Source organism: Trichosurus vulpecula, chromosome 5 (assembly GCF_011100635.1).
Source record: "Trichosurus vulpecula isolate mTriVul1 chromosome 5, mTriVul1.pri, whole genome shotgun sequence".
NCBI classification, from domain to species: domain Eukaryota; kingdom Metazoa; phylum Chordata; class Mammalia; order Diprotodontia; family Phalangeridae; genus Trichosurus; species Trichosurus vulpecula.
Window position 1 is genome coordinate 53,011,899 of NC_050577.1, and position 18,824 is coordinate 53,030,722.

General features: G+C 40.0%; 1 protein-coding gene across 1 annotated transcript in view; it reads right to left on the minus strand.

Annotated features, from left to right (window-relative positions):
* Nucleotides 1-18,824, minus strand: part of ADAM22 (ADAM metallopeptidase domain 22) — a 268,564-nt gene that overhangs the window by 116,637 nt on the left and 133,103 nt on the right. Inside the window, exon 4 of the mRNA XM_036759864.1 lies at nucleotides 18,238-18,304. Within this exon, the coding sequence (XP_036615759.1) occupies nucleotides 18,238-18,304 (67 nt within the window). The remainder of the gene's footprint in view (nucleotides 1-18,237; nucleotides 18,305-18,824) is intronic.

The window sequence follows — 18,824 nt, forward strand, 5'->3', positions numbered from 1 at the left end:
AATCAGCAAAGTCTGTGTTGGCATCCCTCCCATTTCCACATTTTGGTTGGAGGCTCCTAAGACTCTGTCCTGGGATTCCCTCTTTTCCCTCTGTATCATCTCACTCAGTGACCTCATCAATTCCTATGGATTCAATAATCACGAATCTCACCAACACTTGAACCTCCACCTCCTCTTGTACCCTAAGCCATGAGGCTTACAAATCTCAAAGAGCTATAAATACGCTTTTGGGTTTATTACAAATTTTAGACTTCTATTAAAAATTAAAATAATCAGTTGGTCAACAACCATTTATGAAGAGCCTACCATGTGCCAGACATTGGGGATAGAAGGGGATACTGGGGATACAAAGAAAGACAATACAATCCCTGCCCTGAAGGAGCTTCCATTCTAATGGGGGACACAACATGTAAATTAAGAGATAGTGTAAAATAGAAAGAGTAGATAGGAGGTAATTTCAGAGGCTGGGGTAGGAAGGGATGTCCTCCAGAAGGCAGAATTTGAGCTGAATCTTGAGGAGAACCAGAGAAACTAAGAGGCAGTAGTGAGGAGAAGGAAGAAGCTGTGTTGTAAAGAGGTTTCACTGCCAAACAGAGCTTTATATTTGCTCCTAGAGGCAAGAGGGAGCCACAGAAGTTTACTGAGTGTTAGGAAGAGAAGATGAATTAGTCAGACCTGTACTTTAGGAAAATCGCTGACAGCTGAGTGGAGGGTGGATTGCAGTAAGGAAGAGACTTGAGGCAGGAAGACCAATTAGAAGGCTCTTTCAATAGTCAGGGAAATGAGGGCCTGAACTACGGGGAATGGTTACGCAAGTGGAGAGAAAGGAATACATATATATAAAATGTATATGTATATATACCCACATATTATATGTGGGTATATATGTATGTGTATAAGTGTATGTATATACATATACGTATATACATATACATATATATGCACACATGTGTGTATATGTGTACACACACACACACCAGAACCAAAGAGCTTTGGCAATACATGGGATGTGCAAGAGTGAGATATTGAGGACAGCTCTAGGGTTATGAGTCTAGGTGAGTGGGACGATGGGCCTGTCCACAACAGTTTAAGGAAGCTGGTAAGTCGAGCGAGTTTGTAGGGAAAGTGAATGAGTTCTATTTTGGACATGTTGAATTTGAGGCGCCTCTGGAACATCCATTTCAAGATGTCCAAAAGGCAGCTGGAGCCCAGGAGAGAGACTGGACATATAGCTCTGGGAATCAGCTGTATAGAGAAGGTAATTGAATCCATGGGACCTGATGTACCAAGTGCGATGGAACACAGGGAAAACAGAAGAAATCCCAGGACAAAGCCTCATGAGCCACCAAAACAAGATGAAAGGGCACAGCGAAGAGTCCCAAAGTCCAAACATCCATTTCTAGCCCCCTTTAGGAGGTTCATTATTTTAACGTTATCCCCTCTCTCACACTATATGATCCCGACAAACTGGCCTACCTGTTGTTCCTAACATGATACCCTTCCCATCTCTGCACTTTGGCAATGGCTATCTATCTCCCTCCCCTCCCCACCCCCATTCCTGGAATGCTCTGCCTCCTCACCTTAACCTCTAAAAATCCCAAGCTTCCTTCAAAGCTGAGATCATAAACCATGTCCTGCAGTCCTTTCCTGATTTCCCCCAACCATTAGGGGTGTTTCCCTGTCCCTTCCCACCCCCCAATTATTTTGTATTTCTTTGTGTATTTTTGGTATCTGATTTTATGTCTATAAACATGTTGTCTTCCAGGATAGAATGTTCCTGCCCTGTTTCATTTTTGTCTTCATATATACTCAGTATCTAGCACAATGCCAGGCACATAACAGGCAGTTAATAAATGCCTGCTGTTCTACTGATTGAGTGATAAAAGTACATACTGTGTCTTGAATAAAGGAGAACTGATTTTGGGGAATACACAAACCGCTTAATCCCCAAAACCTCTTTTGGCCATGAATGCATATAAAAACAAGACTACATGGGTTTCAGAATTATATATATATATATATATATATATACTTTAAATATTTCAGAATTTTCCAAATATACACGTTTAAAATATAGACGTATTTAAAAACCTAGTTCTGATTTTAAGTACTGCCAATTGGACAATTTGCTCCATATCAGGTACTTTTTTGATTAAAAGAAAGGAAATATCAGAAATGTCTGGTCTTTTATAATTATTATAATAGCTCACTCTGGTTTGAGCAGAATAATGACAATCCAGGGGACTTTGCAGAGTACATCTATGGGAACAGTGATTTTGGTCCATGGCCAAAAAGTGATCAGCTTTCTTTCTAAAATCTGAATTCTATGCACATATAGCTATGTGCTTCTCTAAAGGCTCAAGACCATGAACAAACGAATTAACACTTTGAATGCCCCGTTCATAAAAAAGAATCACAATACGGTTGTATTTAAACAAGAAAAGAAATAACAATTATTTTAGAAGTAAGCCTGCACGAGTCGTCTTTCTACTCACAGATGCTAACACAGCTTACAGAAGACTCATGCTGACAACAGCTGTCATTTTTCCTTACCACCGCCTTTCCAAGATGCCTAACCTGTGCAAACTCATAATGGACCCATATATTCTTTTCAAGCCACAAGTTAAGGCCACTCGCAATCTTAACAGGGTCATTTAGAGAGCTGATACATTATACATGATGATGGAATTAGATGAATCCAGCATGAGTCCCAGGGGAAGGCAATTTTTACTTGATCCCCAAAGAATCATTTTCTATAATGCAGAAAAGAATGAAACCATGACATCTGAGGCCTTCTCGAAAACCATATTGATTTTAAGATCGTAGAGAAGCATATGTCTAGATGAGTCTGCCAGAAAAAAAAATGCAGAAGTCCTCAGGCTCCACAAGGAGAGTACAAAAGAAATGGAAAGATTTAGCTTAAAGAGTACATTTAGGAGAAGCACATGGCAATAAATAATATCAGATGCCTCCATCTGATTAATTCATTTATTAGATTTACATAGCAGCTTTACTCAGGTTTGGTGGGTGGGTGAGTTTAGCGCTTTGGCAGGTTTACAATCAAATAACTTTCTTGGCTTAGTTCCAGTCTAAACCACAGAACTGTCCATTTCCTCCATTTGTAGAATCCTGTGAATTTTGAAGGGAACTCCTTAACCAGAGTATGAAAGAGTTAGACATCAGTGATAGAAAGAACTAGTTTGTGTGTTTGCTTTCTTGCCAAGCTGGCAATAAATTTCAAATTGTAATACCTTAGTAGTCATGGAACTACCCTATGCCAAGTGCTGTGTTTCAGAAAGAAAAATGTACAATTTATCTATGGAGAACACGGAAGAACATGGAAGAAATTCCAAGCAAAGGTAGGTGAGAAAGAATACTTTATCTTATCTCATATTAAACATTTAGAATTTGTCATTTGGATGACCAAGATTTAATTGAATAAAATGGTAAAAATTTCCATTTATACCAACATTTCCATTCATAAAAACAAATTTGTAAACTAATGAAAGCATTCTAACTGATGAAAAAAACTGAATTGAAAAATACAAACAAGTAAAAATGATAATAGCTGAAACATTTTATTATTATTTATTTGCTATTATGAGTAGAACTTTTGCCATGCCCAAAATAGAGACATGTTTCATTAGAATACTGTTATGTAATAATATAATGATCTTGATTATGCTTTTGTTGTTCAGTCATTCCAGTCATATCTGGACCCCATTGTGACCCCATTTGGGGTTTTCTTGGCAAAGATACTGGAAAGGTTTGCTATTTCCTTCTCCAGCTCATTTTACAGATGAGGAAATTGAGGCAAACAGGGTGAAGTGACTTGCCCAGGGTCACACAACTAGTAAGTGTCTATGGTCAGATTTGAACTCAGGTCTTCCTGACTCGAGGCCCTGCATCCTCTATCTACTGTGCCCCCTACCTTCCCAGATGATAATTACGCTTATTAACCAATAAACACCCACCATGCACTAGGCATTGTACCAGGTGCTAAGGATACAAAACCAAAAATGAAAAAAGCCCTGCCCTCAAGGTGCTTATATTCTTAGGGGGAAACAACTTGTGTATGTAAGTATAAACAAAATATATATGTATATTTATAACATAAGATATAATCAGAGCAAATACACAGAAATTGATCAAAGAGTTTAAGAAAGGCCTAATGTAGCATTTGGCAAATAAGGTGAGTTTTTCTTTTAGAAACCAGGTATCCTTGAGGACAGAGAGCACTGCAGGCATGAGGAGTCAGTTAATAGAGGTTCATTCGTGAGGAACATGAAGTCTGATTGGAACAGAGAGTGTAGAAGGGGAGAAGAGTATTAAAAGAATACAGAAAATAAGCTGAGATGAGGTTGTGAGGACTTTACGTGTCAGAGAAGTTTATATTTTACCCTAGAATAGGAAGCACTGGGAGTTTATTTCTTTATTTCACATGAGGGTAAAATGGTCAGCTGGAGAAGGAAATGCCCAGAAAACCCCAAATGGGGCCAAGAAGATTCGGACTCGATTGAAAAACAGCTGAATAACAATAAAATGGTTAGTCAGGCCAGTGCTTTAGGACCTGAGGTAAATCATTTTACGGGGAGGTATGCTAACTTTCTAGACACATGACTTTGGGAAATATTAGTATGGCAGAAATCCATTCCATTTCTCTCTCCATCTCTCTACTGACAGTGAGTTTTTCATTAATAAAAATGAAAGTATCACCAATCAATTTGGTTGAACCAATGTGGATCAGAACTACTGGAGCAGAAGTTCACTCTCTTTCAAATGACCTGGACTGTAAATAATAGTGTTGGTTTTTTCTTAATGCAAAATGTGTTCCAAAATCTGTGGCTTGAGAGAATTTGCGTACTTCCCGAAAGAGTCAGGCAAGGGCTTGGCCCCTCACCAGGCAGCAGCATCCTGTACGTCTTCAGGGCAGTGTATGCAAGAGTTTCAAACCACTGCAAATGGCACCCACCAGAATGTCCATGCAGTAGGCAACATGGAATATGGTTTCTTTCTTTCACTGTTCCTTTTTCTGGATATTTCACAAACAACTGAACATCACTTGTTCCCTTAAAACACATTTGTCTCAGAGGTCCACCTATGATAAAGATAACCTTACACACTCTTTTCAATTCTGTTGAGAGAAACACCTCACAGAACGACAGTCAGGACTCTAACTCTGAATGTCTCTCCTTCTTAAAGAAATGATAAAAGTCTCTATATTATAGTCCACATAATCTCTATGGAAGAGACTTTTGAAACAGGAGTTACATAAATAAATTGAGTAAGAAGTTTGCTAGCTCTGCTCTTATATCTACTACTCTCCTAAAATAGAATGAAACTGGTTAGGGTTTTTTTTTTTAATAAGGCACAGCAATGTAGCAGATAAATGAAGTCATACCAGGGATAGACTTCGCCACTTTGGATAGTACCATAAACCTGCTTAGACTGGGTTAGTAATTATACAGCTTTCTAAGTCAGGAGAACATACAATCAAGACTTAAAACATTTTCTTTTTATTTTCTCTTAATGAATTTTCAGAAGATGCACATGAAATTTCTTTTTAAAGAATCACAGGTACATTCATTTGGGGCTTTTCATACAGGAAAAACCCTAAAGAACCACAGATATATTCATTCAGGGCTTTTCACATAGGGAACATAGGAGTGTGGTACATGGAACTGACCATCAATAGTAACCAGAAATGTAGGAATAAGGAGGATTTGTTAGGAAATAAAAAAATATGAAATTAGTGGTGGCTTTTTTAAAAAAATTATGGTCAATTATTGAAATCAGATTGAAGGGAGGCAGACAGCAAGATCATCACTGGGAGCAATAGGGAAAGGTATTTCAGAACTTATTCTAAGTTACTTCATTAAGAATTTATCAAGAATATATTCTAAGCTATCAAGCAGACTCTAATAGCATTTTGGATTATTTTGGATTTTTTTACCTGCATAGAAGGAAGGTGATCTCCCCGCCCCCTCACAAGTACAAAGAGAGAGTGATAAGGCAAAAACACTGCTGTCTGAGGTTGGCTCTCTGTGATCAGGAGCAGTTAAAGAATCACTCACCCTGCTGTTCTTCTTTACCCTACCCCTGCAAGTCTTTCATTATGCTTTTTGTTGGAGAGATCAATCCCAAGGTAGAACTATGGAGCTGGGTTTCCGTAGCCTACATCCCCTAGAGCGCTAAAAACAGGGAAAACATTTGTCCAGGTTCTCAGATTTGGATAGTTGTATCTGCAAAGCATCCCTCACATGGGTCCATTAATTGCTTGGGTTAATTTTTCATCAGCTCTATTTACATACACTGTGGTGAAGAGAAAGCTTGCTATTCTCTAGGGGCCAACAGGAAGGCAGAAAGAATCTGTCACCATGGCAGCCACAGCCCCTCAAAGGACCCTGGTGAGGGCCTTTGGTTTTACATGTTGCCTGTCAGAAGGTGTTAAAAATGCATGCCACTGATTTTCTTCACTGGTCAGCAACATCCCAGTAAAACACAAGGAAAATAATGTGTCTGGGCACATAGGAGATGAGAGTTAAGACTGGTAGGGCACTACTTCGAAATTTGGAGTTAGAAGAAAGGTTGATAAAATTAGGAGCAGATGAGACAAATTCTAAAATTAGATTGGTTTCAGCAAACCTTTCTACTCAAGCTAAAAATAAGCTCCCAGGGCATCTGACTTGGTTACTGTCTAAATGACTGATAGCTGCATTATCCAAAAGGAGCCCTACTATGTATGGTAAGATATCAGCTGCTCTAATGTGAGGGATAGATGAAGGGAAGAAAATGAAAGCATTTTGAAAGGGAGATTCCACTAAGTGCTTCAGCTGGAAAGGAAGGAAAGAAGAAAGAAAGAGAGAGAGAAAGAGAGAAAAGAAAGAAGGAAGGAAGGAAGAAAGAAAGGAAGAAAGAAAGATACAAGGTGGTTGGGGGTGGGGGAAGGAGCCCCTGTGTAGATTCCCCAGCAGCACCAGCTGCACTTGACTTTTATCTCAGCAGCAGCCTCAGTGATAGACTGATAACCTAAGGAGAGATGAAAAGGATTTGAGCTGCATTGCAGGGATGGGATGGGGAAGGCAAAGCTGCATCCCTGCACCTCCAGCCAGGGTGGCTGAGCCAACACAACAAAGGGCATTGCATGGCAGAGTTTGGGCTCTCCTCCATAATTGAGTCTTCTTGCTTCTGCAGGGCAAGCTGAGATTCAGGATGATAATGCACTTTTGAGAATCGATAAGGAAACTTGAACTCTAGGGTAAGCACAAACAGATTAACCCTTTTGTTCATCTGTTTTCCTCCTGGGGGAAAAAACTACATCTCTGCTGCAGTCTGGCAGGATAATAGCCATTTTTATGTTTTTCCTTTGTCAAAGAAGAAACAGCTGGAGCCTTCTACACTGTTCCATTATTTGCCATGATATTGTAAGAATAGTCTGTCTATAGAAAAAGCTATGCTAAGTAATAGTGCTGTCATTTAAAGGGAACATTTATTAACAGCCCGATCGCTAAAATATAACCTATGCTTTAAATAAGATAAAATTCTGTAACCAGTGGCAAAGCCAGAACACTGATTTCTTGAGGAAGGCTAATCCACAAAATTATAGCACCATATTATTAATGTAGTATCTCTCTACTGAAGAAAAACCTCTTACAAGACCTTGCATATATTATCTCATTACCCGGGTGAGTTACACAAGTAGCAAACATTGCTTCCTTCATTTTGCAGATCAAGAAATCTAAAGCATGAGTGTGTGTGTGATTAGGGGGGTAAGGGGAGAAGAAAGGAAAGGGTGGGAGTTATTACTGGTTGAAGGTGGAGCTGGACTCAAGCAGCATTTTGGAAGAGTTCAAAAGCATTTCACCATAAATTCAAGGCAAAAGGATGTCATTTTTCTTAGAACTGGCCATTTTAATTGCATTTTGGATGAATTTTTATAACTTTCCTTCCATTGTTTCATCCTGCTATGGATGCCTTCTCTGCAAGATAAAGGAGGTTAAGCCAGAGGTGAAGATTCTCTTTTTCAAATGAGAAGAAATGACCTTTTGACCAACTCCATCAAGTAGTGGATAGGCACTCTCAGCTGGTGCATGATTCTCCTCCTAGCCCCTGCCTCACCTTTCCTGGAGGTCTCCCAGACACCCCTCCATTCTAACCCTTGAACTCATTATCCTCTTTGTCAGGGACCTTCTGACTGGCCATTATTCCCCAAGGCCCTCAGGACCTTAGCATCTGCCCGGCTAGCTTCCTTATAAAAACTCAAGTACCACATATGGTCTTCTCATCCTCCAAGATCTGAGCCTTCTTTTATATGCTGTCTCCTCCATTAGAGTGGGAACTTCTTAAACGCACGGACTCTCAATTTTCTATTTGTATCCTACCACTAGAATATAATAAACATTTAATAAAATTCTTTTCCATTCCATTCCATAGGAAATCATAACAACAGTAATTATAATTATAGTTAGGATTTATATAGCACTGAAGATTTGCAAAACACTTTACAAATATTATCTCATTTGGTCCTTACAAGTCTGTAAGGTAGGTGCTATTATAATCCATATATTACAGATGAGGAAAATGAGGCAGGTGAAGTTAAATGACTTGAACAGGGTCACACAGCCAGTAAGTGTCTGAGCAGCTCTCACCTAAGACAATGAATGATGATGATGAACCAGAAGTTTGTAATTGAGATTCAAGTTCAAATTTAAAAAAAAAATGAAGGGTACAACCTGGAAAGCATGACCCTCATTAGGAAAACACAGCCTTCCTCCTTGTTTTTAAAACACCTTCCCTATCACACTCACTCACTCAACTGTTCCCCAGAGATGCCAGGAGCTATTTATGTTTGCTTCTTTTAATACAAGCATCCAGGGTCTCAGTACTCCCTCCACAGACATAGATCATAGCTCCTTGAGCACTTGGTGGATGGTATTTGAGACTCTGTGGCCAAAAAAATCATCATTTCCCCAGCCAACTTGGAGATCAATCTCTGCTAATTTAGTCTATCTTGTCCTTAGAAGGCAGACATTAAGTCTATCATGGGTCCGCTAAAATCCATGTCTGCTGCCTCCACAATTCACTTTATCTGTTGCAAAATCCTTTAAAAATGGAAACTGTAATGTCACTCACAAAACTGTAGATTTGTCTAAAAGGATCCTAGGAACACAAATACAACTGAAAAAAATGAGCCAAATAAAAATGTAAGCCCTTTAAGAAAATGGTTCTGCTTACTCCCTTTCCTGCTTCCCTCTCGCTACCTCCCCCAATGTACATACACCCCTCTTCCATTTTCCACAGTCTTTCCTCAGGACCCAACACCGATCCACATAGCTTTCAACAATCCAACAAACATTTATTGGATAGATACTATGGGCGGTGGCATCAAAGCATACTGGACGGATTCCTCCTTGAAGTTATTAACTCTTCTATTCATTCCCCAGTCATTGACTGCATTCTGATCAACCTCCTCATTCCCCTCCCCCTGGGTTCTGAACTCTGCCCTGGGACTCTGGGCTCTGATAGGTGACGTAGAAAAGGTGCTGACCTACATTAGGAGAGAGATTTTGCTCTGCTAGGGGTTCCCTGTACCAAGAAAATAACCTGTCTAGTCTCTCTTGCCATCTTTATTCCTCTATGGTCAAGGTGCCATGCTTTGCCTTCTCTGCCATGAACCTACAGGAACACGTCTACCTGACAATATGAGCATCATTAAGACTTTGAAAGTTTTATCCTTTTAGTACGCTCAATTCAGCCAAAGAAAAGGTTAGTATCCAGTTATCCCCAGTCAAGAGGTTAATATGCTCCAAAGGTGTTATGTGTATATGTACACACCCATCCTGAACGTTTAAAATTATCAATTGCAAGAATTCTCAATGTGTTCACATTTGGTAATTTAGGGAGAGATACCCTAGAATAATTAACAGATAGTCAGGCAGTAAAAGTTATACAATATTCTTCATCTAAGTTACGTATTTATTTTGGGGGCACTAGGGAATTTCTTTTTTTTCCTTTCTGTACATACTCTTTATTTTATTTTTATTTGAAGACTGGGTCTCTCCATCTCACCCAGGCTGAAGGTGCTAGGGCTACTCATGGACAGTACCCCCTCTAGGTGCCACAAAATCCATTCCCAACATGAGTCAGACTGCCCCTCCTTAGGCAACCCAGTGTCCCCACCCCCCACTTCCACTTCCAAGGGTTCACCACAATTATGTCCAACTTAATGCAGACACCCAATCCATTCAGCAAACTGAAGAGATCTACCAGTTGCTTCGATTTCCTCAATGCCAGGGATTACTTCCCACTTGCTCCCTTAACTCAGATCTCCTTTTTATATAGACTTAGATGGATACCTAACAGTTTGCAGTTGCATACTCTGGTTTTAATCCTGCAATGCAACACTCATTCCAGGAAACAGTCAAAGGCTTTAGCTTAGATTTTGCCTTTTCAATGTGTTCCCTCAGACCAATTAATAAAAAATAACAAAAATAGCTAATCTTTATACAGCACCTACTATGTGCCAGGCACTGTGCTATGCACTTTACAATTATTATCTCATTTAATCCTTATAACAACCTTCCAAGATAGGCTGCTATTATTATCCCCAGTTTAGAGATGAGGAAACTGAGGCAAAGCGAACTTATGTGACTTGCCCAGGGTCACACAGCCAGTGAGTGTCTGAGGCCATTATTTGAACTCTGGTCTTCCTGACTCCAGGACCAGCACTCCATTCACTGCATCACCCACTGGTTCCAATTAAAAATGAATGAATAAAAAAACAGTCATTAAGCAGCTGCTCTGCATTAAGCCCTATGCCAAATGTTGGGGTTACAAATTAAAAAAGTGAGAGAGCCTCTGCTCCCAAGGAGTTCTAATTGGAGAGACGATGTGTAGAAGATGGTCGAGTTGCATGATGAATGGAAGAGCCCAGAAGTCTGAAGGGCGCAGAGGAGGTGTGGGTGGCAAGGTCCAGGGACACATACACTACATCGAAGGATCAGATGCCAGTGCCTGAGGGGCCTGTGTGGAGGGCAGAGCGGCAGGGTAGATGATACTTAGCCTGGAGTGCCTTAAGATGCAGCAGCAGAAATGAGGGAAGGAAAGGCATGGTAGCCCTCCATCTCACCAATACAATGAACATTTAGGAAGTGCCTACAATGTGCCAGGCACTGTGCTAAGCATTGGGAATACAAAAAGAGGCAAAAGACAACCCCACCCTCAAGGGGCTTACAATCTAAAGGGTTAGACAACACGCAAACAAATATATACAAAGCAAGCTATATACAGGATAAATAGGAATTAATTAAGAGAGGGAAGGCACTGGAATTGAGGGGTCAGGGACAGCCCCCTGTGGAACGTGGGATTTTAGTTGGGATTTAAAGAAAGCCAGGGAGGTCAGAAGGATTGTACATGGTGATTCCCAGCTCATCTAAATAGTGGGAACGGCCATGTTGCTCTTCCTATCCAACAGCTCTAGAGGGGACCCAGGCAGCCCAGGAGTGGGGTGAAGGTGAGGAATGGGATTCTCACCTGGCTGCCCTATGGCGCCTAAAGCCCTACAACCACCAGGATGGTTTTCACCCACAAATCTAAGGGACAATGTAGTACAGAGAAGAGTGCCCTGGAATATGGAGTTTGGAGATGGGGTTCAAATCCTGACTCTGGTATTTAGGCCCATCAGCCTCAGTTTGCCTATCTGTAAATGAGGGTGATAATTCCAGCACTACCGACCTCATAGGGGGCTGGTGAGGAAAGGGATGGGGATTGGATCCCTCGTTTTCCCTGATGGAGGGGGGCTCCTGGGGAGATCCTTACTGAGCCACCTTCTCTCCCAACTCTAACCCTTTCTCTCCAATCACACAACCATCAGTCTTGTTCAAACTCTCACACACCCCAAACCTTCCACTTGCTTTCTGGGCCTCCCGCTTGCCCCCATTCTAATCAACTCCTTTATTTAGCTGTCAAGGTGAGTTTTCTGAAGCTTAGGTCTCAACACGTCACTCTCCTGCTCAGGGATCTTCAGTGACTCCCTCCTACCTCTAGGATCGAGTTTGAAGCTCTGCATAACCTGGTCTCCTTCAACCTGTCCAGTCTTCTTACACTTAATGCCTCTCTTCACTGGTCTTCTTACAGTTTCCCAAACATAACAATCCATCTCAGTCCTCTCTGTCCAACAGGTCTGGAACACTCTATGCCCTCACCTCATCTTTCTTTAAGACTCAGCTCAAATCCTACCCTCTCTCCAGGAGACCTTTTCCAGTCTGAATATAACTTGTATTAACTAGCTGCTTACATGCTCTCTCCCCCTTTCAAATGTAAATTTCTTGAGGTCAGGGACAATTTTTTTTTTAATTTTCTTGTATCTCTAGAACTTAGCACAGCACCTAGTACAGAGTAAATCTTCAAAAGATGCTCAGTGATGACTTGATTTCTTGGAAACTTACAGTCTTAGAGAGTTGCCTGGGTCACTGTGAAGTTAAAAGACTCACTCAGGAGGAAGAGCTATGTGGCACAGTAGATACAGCAGCAGCTCCGGAGTCAGGAGGACCTGAGTTCAAATGTGACTTCAGACGTTTACTAGCTGTGTGACCCTGGGCAAGTCACTTAGTCCCAAATGCCTCTTAAAAAAAATAAAAAGGCTTACTCAGCGTAGCAGCCAGTGTGTGTCGGAGGCAGGACTTCAACCTAGATCTTCCTAGCTTTGTGGCCATCTCTCTATCTACTATGTCACACTTTATGATCACAGGCAAGTCACCTGATTTCTCTAGGTCTTTCTTCAACTGTAAAATGTGGATGATGATACTTGCATTACCTACCTCATAGAGTTGTTGTAAGGAATTCATTAAAGCACTGTATTGCTATTGTTATTAGTTATAAATTATGGTTATATAATATCATCTATAACAATTATATAATAATATACCTAACAACTATGTTACATAATATATAATAATATATTATTATAATATAATTATTAAACTATCCATATTATGCTATGTTATTTTAATATAATTATTCTACTATACTATATCATAATAGATTATATTATAATATAATTATTTTATTATATTATTCTAATATAATTATATATTATGCTATGCTATATAATATATAATTATATATTGTAATATAAACAATATATTATTACCATATAATATATTAATTAAATTATGATAATATATTATATTGTTATAATGTGATATAATATATCATATTATTCTAATAAATCTATTGTATTATATTAGACAATAATATTTTGTAGTACTATAATAATTTATTATTATTAACTATAATTAGTTATAATCGAAAGTGCATCTAAAAGTCGTGTCTCTAAGGCTAAGAATGAAAGGCCATAAATAAACAGTTTAAGGTTCCCACAGAATTAACACAATATTTATAGAGACAAAAGCTGTAAACAAACAGAATAAAATCTAATTGTGATACATTTTCTTTCTACCCTGGTGCACAAACCTCAATTAGCTGTCACCTAGCAAACAGGAGATATCAATTACCAAGAACACTTGGCTACATTCAGCCTTAGGGAAAGGGATAAAGGACAAGATAATCATTTTATCAACGACTGAGCTATTCTTGGTGCACTTGAGTTGGAGGGCTAGGATTCCGTGTACGGGAAGTTTCAATCCTCCATTTCTAGCTTCTGTGATCATAGTACTGTCCAGTGACGTTGGGTGTTCAGGACTGACACTGAACCACTGAAGGCTGTCCCATCCTCCAGGAGTCATAAAATGATATTCACTCTAAAGTCTTTACCTGTTACGGGCCGAGTTAGAGCTGAGCCCTGCTCTCCTCAGACCTCCAGGCCAAGGGGCCTGCTGAGATAGACTCAGGGCTTTGGGATGTGGGTGGAGCCAGGAGGAGGGGTCCCGCCTTTGTTGCCTCCCTAGAGATTCCAGGTCGGACCTGCCTGACCACGTGGAACTTCCGGCTCTCTGGCAGAGCATGTGGAACTTCCGGCTGCCTGACCACGTGGAGTTTCCGGTCTTTGCCTGGACTGCCTGCCCGCAGGGAGCTTTGGGTAGTGTGGGAAGAGAAGGGGAGGAGAGTAGGTGGAGTCAGGGCGGTCCTAGGACCCAGGTGTATTAGCTTTACCTGTCTTTCACCCATGTAACCAAAGAATGTACCTACGTCACTAAAGGTATAAATGTGCTGCTTGCTGAAATAATAAACGGAGTCATTCACCATCTTGTTCGGCTCCCGCCCCGTACATTGTCCGCGAGATCAGGCCCTTTGCTTAGGCAGAGGCCTGGGGCTTGGGGGGAACCCCGAGCGAGCGTAGTCATGAGGCTTCGGAAGCTCGTGACATTTACCAAGGCAGGAAAGTGAGCAAAGACATTTTGGAAAGCACTGTGGTTTGGGTCCCAACTCCAGCATAGACTAGCTGTGTTTGTGACTTTGGGAAACTCCTATAACCTTGTCACCTTCAGTTGTCTCATGTGGAAAATGGTAATCATGATTCCTGTATGTTATAGTACATATAACTCTCTCTCTCCCTCTCTCTCTCTCTCTCTCTCTCTCTCTCTGTGTATATATATAAAATATATTACATATATATATATATATATATATATCAAACATATAACACACAAAAGCCAATAGGATAACGAATGTGCAGGAATATCATTAAAGAATATTTTCAACCCTGGATTTTTTAAATTAATCAGGAAACTCCATTCTCCAAACATTCTGCTTAATTAAAGTCTTACTGTGTAATCTTCTTTTTAAAGTGTCCTGTCTTCATAGGATCATAGATTTAGAACTAAAAGTTATCTTGAAGGAATGAAAAAGGGGATGCTAAATGCTCTGTTGTTCAGTCGTGTCCAAATTTTCACGACCCTATTTAGGGTTTTCTTGGCGAGGACACTGGAGCGGTTTGCCATTTCCTTCTCCATCTCACTTGAGAGATGAGGAACTGAGGCAAATGTGGTTAAAGTGACTTGCCCAGGATTACACAGCTAGTAAGTATCTGAGGCCAAATGTGAACAGGTCCTCCTGACTCCAGTCCTAGCCCTCCATCCACTGCAACACCTAACTGCCCCATTAAATGCTTAGTATGTGCAGACAGCCCTCATGCAAGACAGCGGCTGCCCTCAAGGTGCTTATGTTCTAATAGAGGGAATCTAATCCATCTCACTATCTCACAACTAGAGTGGTTAAGTGACTTGCTCAAGGTCAAACGTCATACGTCATAAGTGGCAAAACTGAGATGTGAACGTAGGTCTTCTGACTCCAAATACCCCACTCCTATTGCATCACATTTCCTCCCAGTCTAAACATATATGATGGCTCCCAATAAGGCCACTTTTCCTCTTACAGACATCTTTTTTGTTTTGTAAGATTTCAGTAGAGGAAATGTCTACAATACAATGCCGTTACAGCTAATATACAGAAAAACTCTGATGTTATGAATAGCTCAAAAACACATTTTCCATTTAAAGTTGATTTATTTACAATCTTTTTTCCCTTCTTTCTGAATCAGGCTTATTTCAATTATCAAAAATTAAAAGTGACCACATTAATACATAAGTAATTCCACAGAAGGATTAAAAAAATCTCGATAATGTTTTCTTATAAATGAATCTGACAGTTACTTCTAAAGTTTCCTGCTTTCTATACTTTTTTCATATAAAAGTGTATCTAGTCTCCTTTTCACATTTGTACTCTTTTAAATAACTTTACTTACAAATGAAGCTTTATAGTCCCCCAAATTTAACCACTAAAATGTCTAGATTCAGATGCCATTTGAAATTAACAGCAGGCATTAGGCAACTGACCTCAAAGATCAATATAATAATTTCATTCATACCAAGTATCATCCAAAATATGCATATACTTTTTTATAAGGAGAGTAATGAGGAGGGAATAGAACTCTTGGCTTGATTTTGTTTATCCTTAGAATAATAGATAGCCTCAATAATAAAGCTAAATACGTACATACAAAAAAAAATGTTAAACCAGAAAGCTGACATATAAGAGGTTAATTTTTTAAAATGACATTCAGAAAAGAAAAATAAAAGAAGTAATGTAGGGCTGTGTAGAAAGTCTCACTTGGAAATAAACACACACACACACACACACACACACACACCCCAAACTGAAAGTAAACACACAGACCACAAAGAGAAGGAGAAGGTGGATGCTGAAGGAGTCCCTGTGGGGGGAGAGAAAAAACAGACTTCCTAAATGGGTACATTCGTGGGAGGGGAGAAAACCTACACTGAAGGTACAACAGAATGGCATCTGAAATTCAAACCAGGAGGTCAGAGTTCAACAGTTGCACTGTGTTTGTTCCTGGAGAAAACCCAGAGGAAATTTTTGAATTAGATTTTTTTAATGGATTGGGAACCATCGAAGGTGATGAAGGGGATCCATGCAGTTTCCTAAGGGGAGGAGAAGGAGAAATATTCAGATGATGTTTTGGCATTCCATTTCCCTGGGCTTTGGAACACTGGGTATTTGGAGGGATGGGGTGGGGGACGGGGGGGGGGGGGAGGGAAGGAATGCAGGCTAGGAAGTGATTAAGCCTTCATAAAAAGAATTCTGGTAAAGACTATTTCCTAAAGATAATGCTGGAATGACTTACATTCTTTCCTTCTAGGGCAAAAGTTGAGGGTGACGACACACCAGGTTTGGTGCCTTGGGGAAATTTTTCTTCTTCTAACTAATGGAGAAAAGTAGTGAAACCAATAATGCAGAAGGGAGAGAGGAAGGGGTTCTTCTACAAGGGCAAAACTGGAGTCTTTGTTAGTAAGATGTGACTGCACGTCAAAAGGAGGAAAATCTAAGAAAAAAGTACTCTATAAAAATCAAAACTCGTCTAGACCATCAGCTTTTAGGGTTTGGGTTTTCTGTTTTATTTTTCCTTCTGTAGCTAAAACTATCAACTGTTTTCCTATTTTGCACTAAGATGAGCAAGTCATAAGAGTTCTTTTGGGAGGGGGGGGAGGTTGAACAATCATTTATTGCAAATTTAACAGATAAGATCAGTTATAAATTCATAGATTCCAAGCTGTAAGGCACCTTTGAGGTTAACAAGTCCAATCCCTCCTTTCTACATAGAGGGACATAAAGGCCCAGGGAGGTGAGGGACTCGGTGCTCTTCCCACCGTAGGACACTGATGAAAAAGCAAGACTCTGTTCTGTCCATGCTCTCATTCACGGGCCTTGCCTCTAGTGATGCTGTAAGCTGATACGGCGCCCCCACCCGCCCCGCAGCTCCCCACAAAGAGCAGGGAAGCCACACCTGCCAAACTGGCATAGGTGATTAGCATCACTTACATCCTGCTGGCCGCAGGAGGCAGATAATGGTGCTCAATTTTTTAGGTTTCTGAATGGGATAGTCTTCTGAAACTAACTCCTTCTTTACAACATGAGGACACAGAACCAACAGTCAACAGTCAGCAACATTTATTACGTAAGTGCTTACTATGTGCCAGGCACCAGGCTGAGCTCTGAGGAGATAAAGGAAGGCAAAAACACTAAGAGGAATTAACAGGTCTGAAAAGAAAGAGTAACATCTATATGTGTATATGCTTTGTCTGTCTGTCTCTATCTAACCTGTCTAATCTATCCTATCTTTCTATGTATCTATCTAGACTATTTGCCTGTCTATCTATCTACCTGTCTGTCTGTCCATCTATCTATCTCTCTATCTATCCTGATAGTCTCTCTGTCTGTCTATCTTTTGCACTTAAAAGAAATACAACATGATTCTACTTCAGTATCTCAGAGACAGTTGTCTTTATATCTATTAAGTGAAGCTTCTCAAAACTGGGTGATCCCAATCAGAGATAAATAATGAATTATAAATTCATTCTCCAAGCTGCTTCATAACAACAATACCTAATATGTACACAGCACTTTAAAGTTTGCAAAGCACTTTAAAAATATTATTTTATTTTCTCCTCACAATAACCCTCGAAGGTAAGTGTTAGTATGATAGCATCCTCATTCTACAGATAAAAAACTGAGGCAGATGGCAGTTAAGTGACCTGCCCAGGGTCGCACAGAAAGTATCTGAAGCTGTATTTGAACTCAAATCTTCACGATTCTAGGTCCAGTGCCCTATCCACTGTGCCACCTTGTTTGAATTAGAATTCATACAAGGGGGAAAATGTAATTTTTATTTTTTGTCTAAAGCAAAAGTCTCACAAATTGTTACACATACACACACACACACACACACACACACCCCCAAAAGAGAAAAGTTTCACTTACTTTAACTTCCACAATCTTTCCTCCATGGTCAATGTGTCTCTCCAGGTATTCAGATGACAGCAAGTCACTGAAATAAGAGAATAGTAAGATAATACAAATGCAATTAGAAATCTATAAAGTCTGTGTACCTGTCTTTTCAACAATGCATACACTTCTATCAACAATTTCTCCACCCAAAATTCAAATGTTGAGTTTTGACAGGCAGCAGAGGCAGAGCAGAAAGCATGCAGAGACTTGCAATACTTCTAATACAACTGCTTCTGGTAAAAAGAAAATCTTCCTGTTGTCCTTTTCCTTTAAATATTTTGGGTCAAAATTCATTCATTCCAAAAGCCTCTATTAAGTGCTTGCTGTGTACAGTGCACTGTTCTAGGCACCATAAACAGTACAAAGATGAATAAATCAAGGAAACTGGTCTCCCCAACTTTACCACCTCATAAAAGGGGAGGATGTGCACATTATGACATCTAAGACAGCTGTACACATTAGACAAATTAAATATGATAAAATGCATAAGAGGAACGTAAAGTGTTTGAGATTATTTGAAGGAGAAGACACTGATAGCTGAAGAAATAAGCGGCTGAATG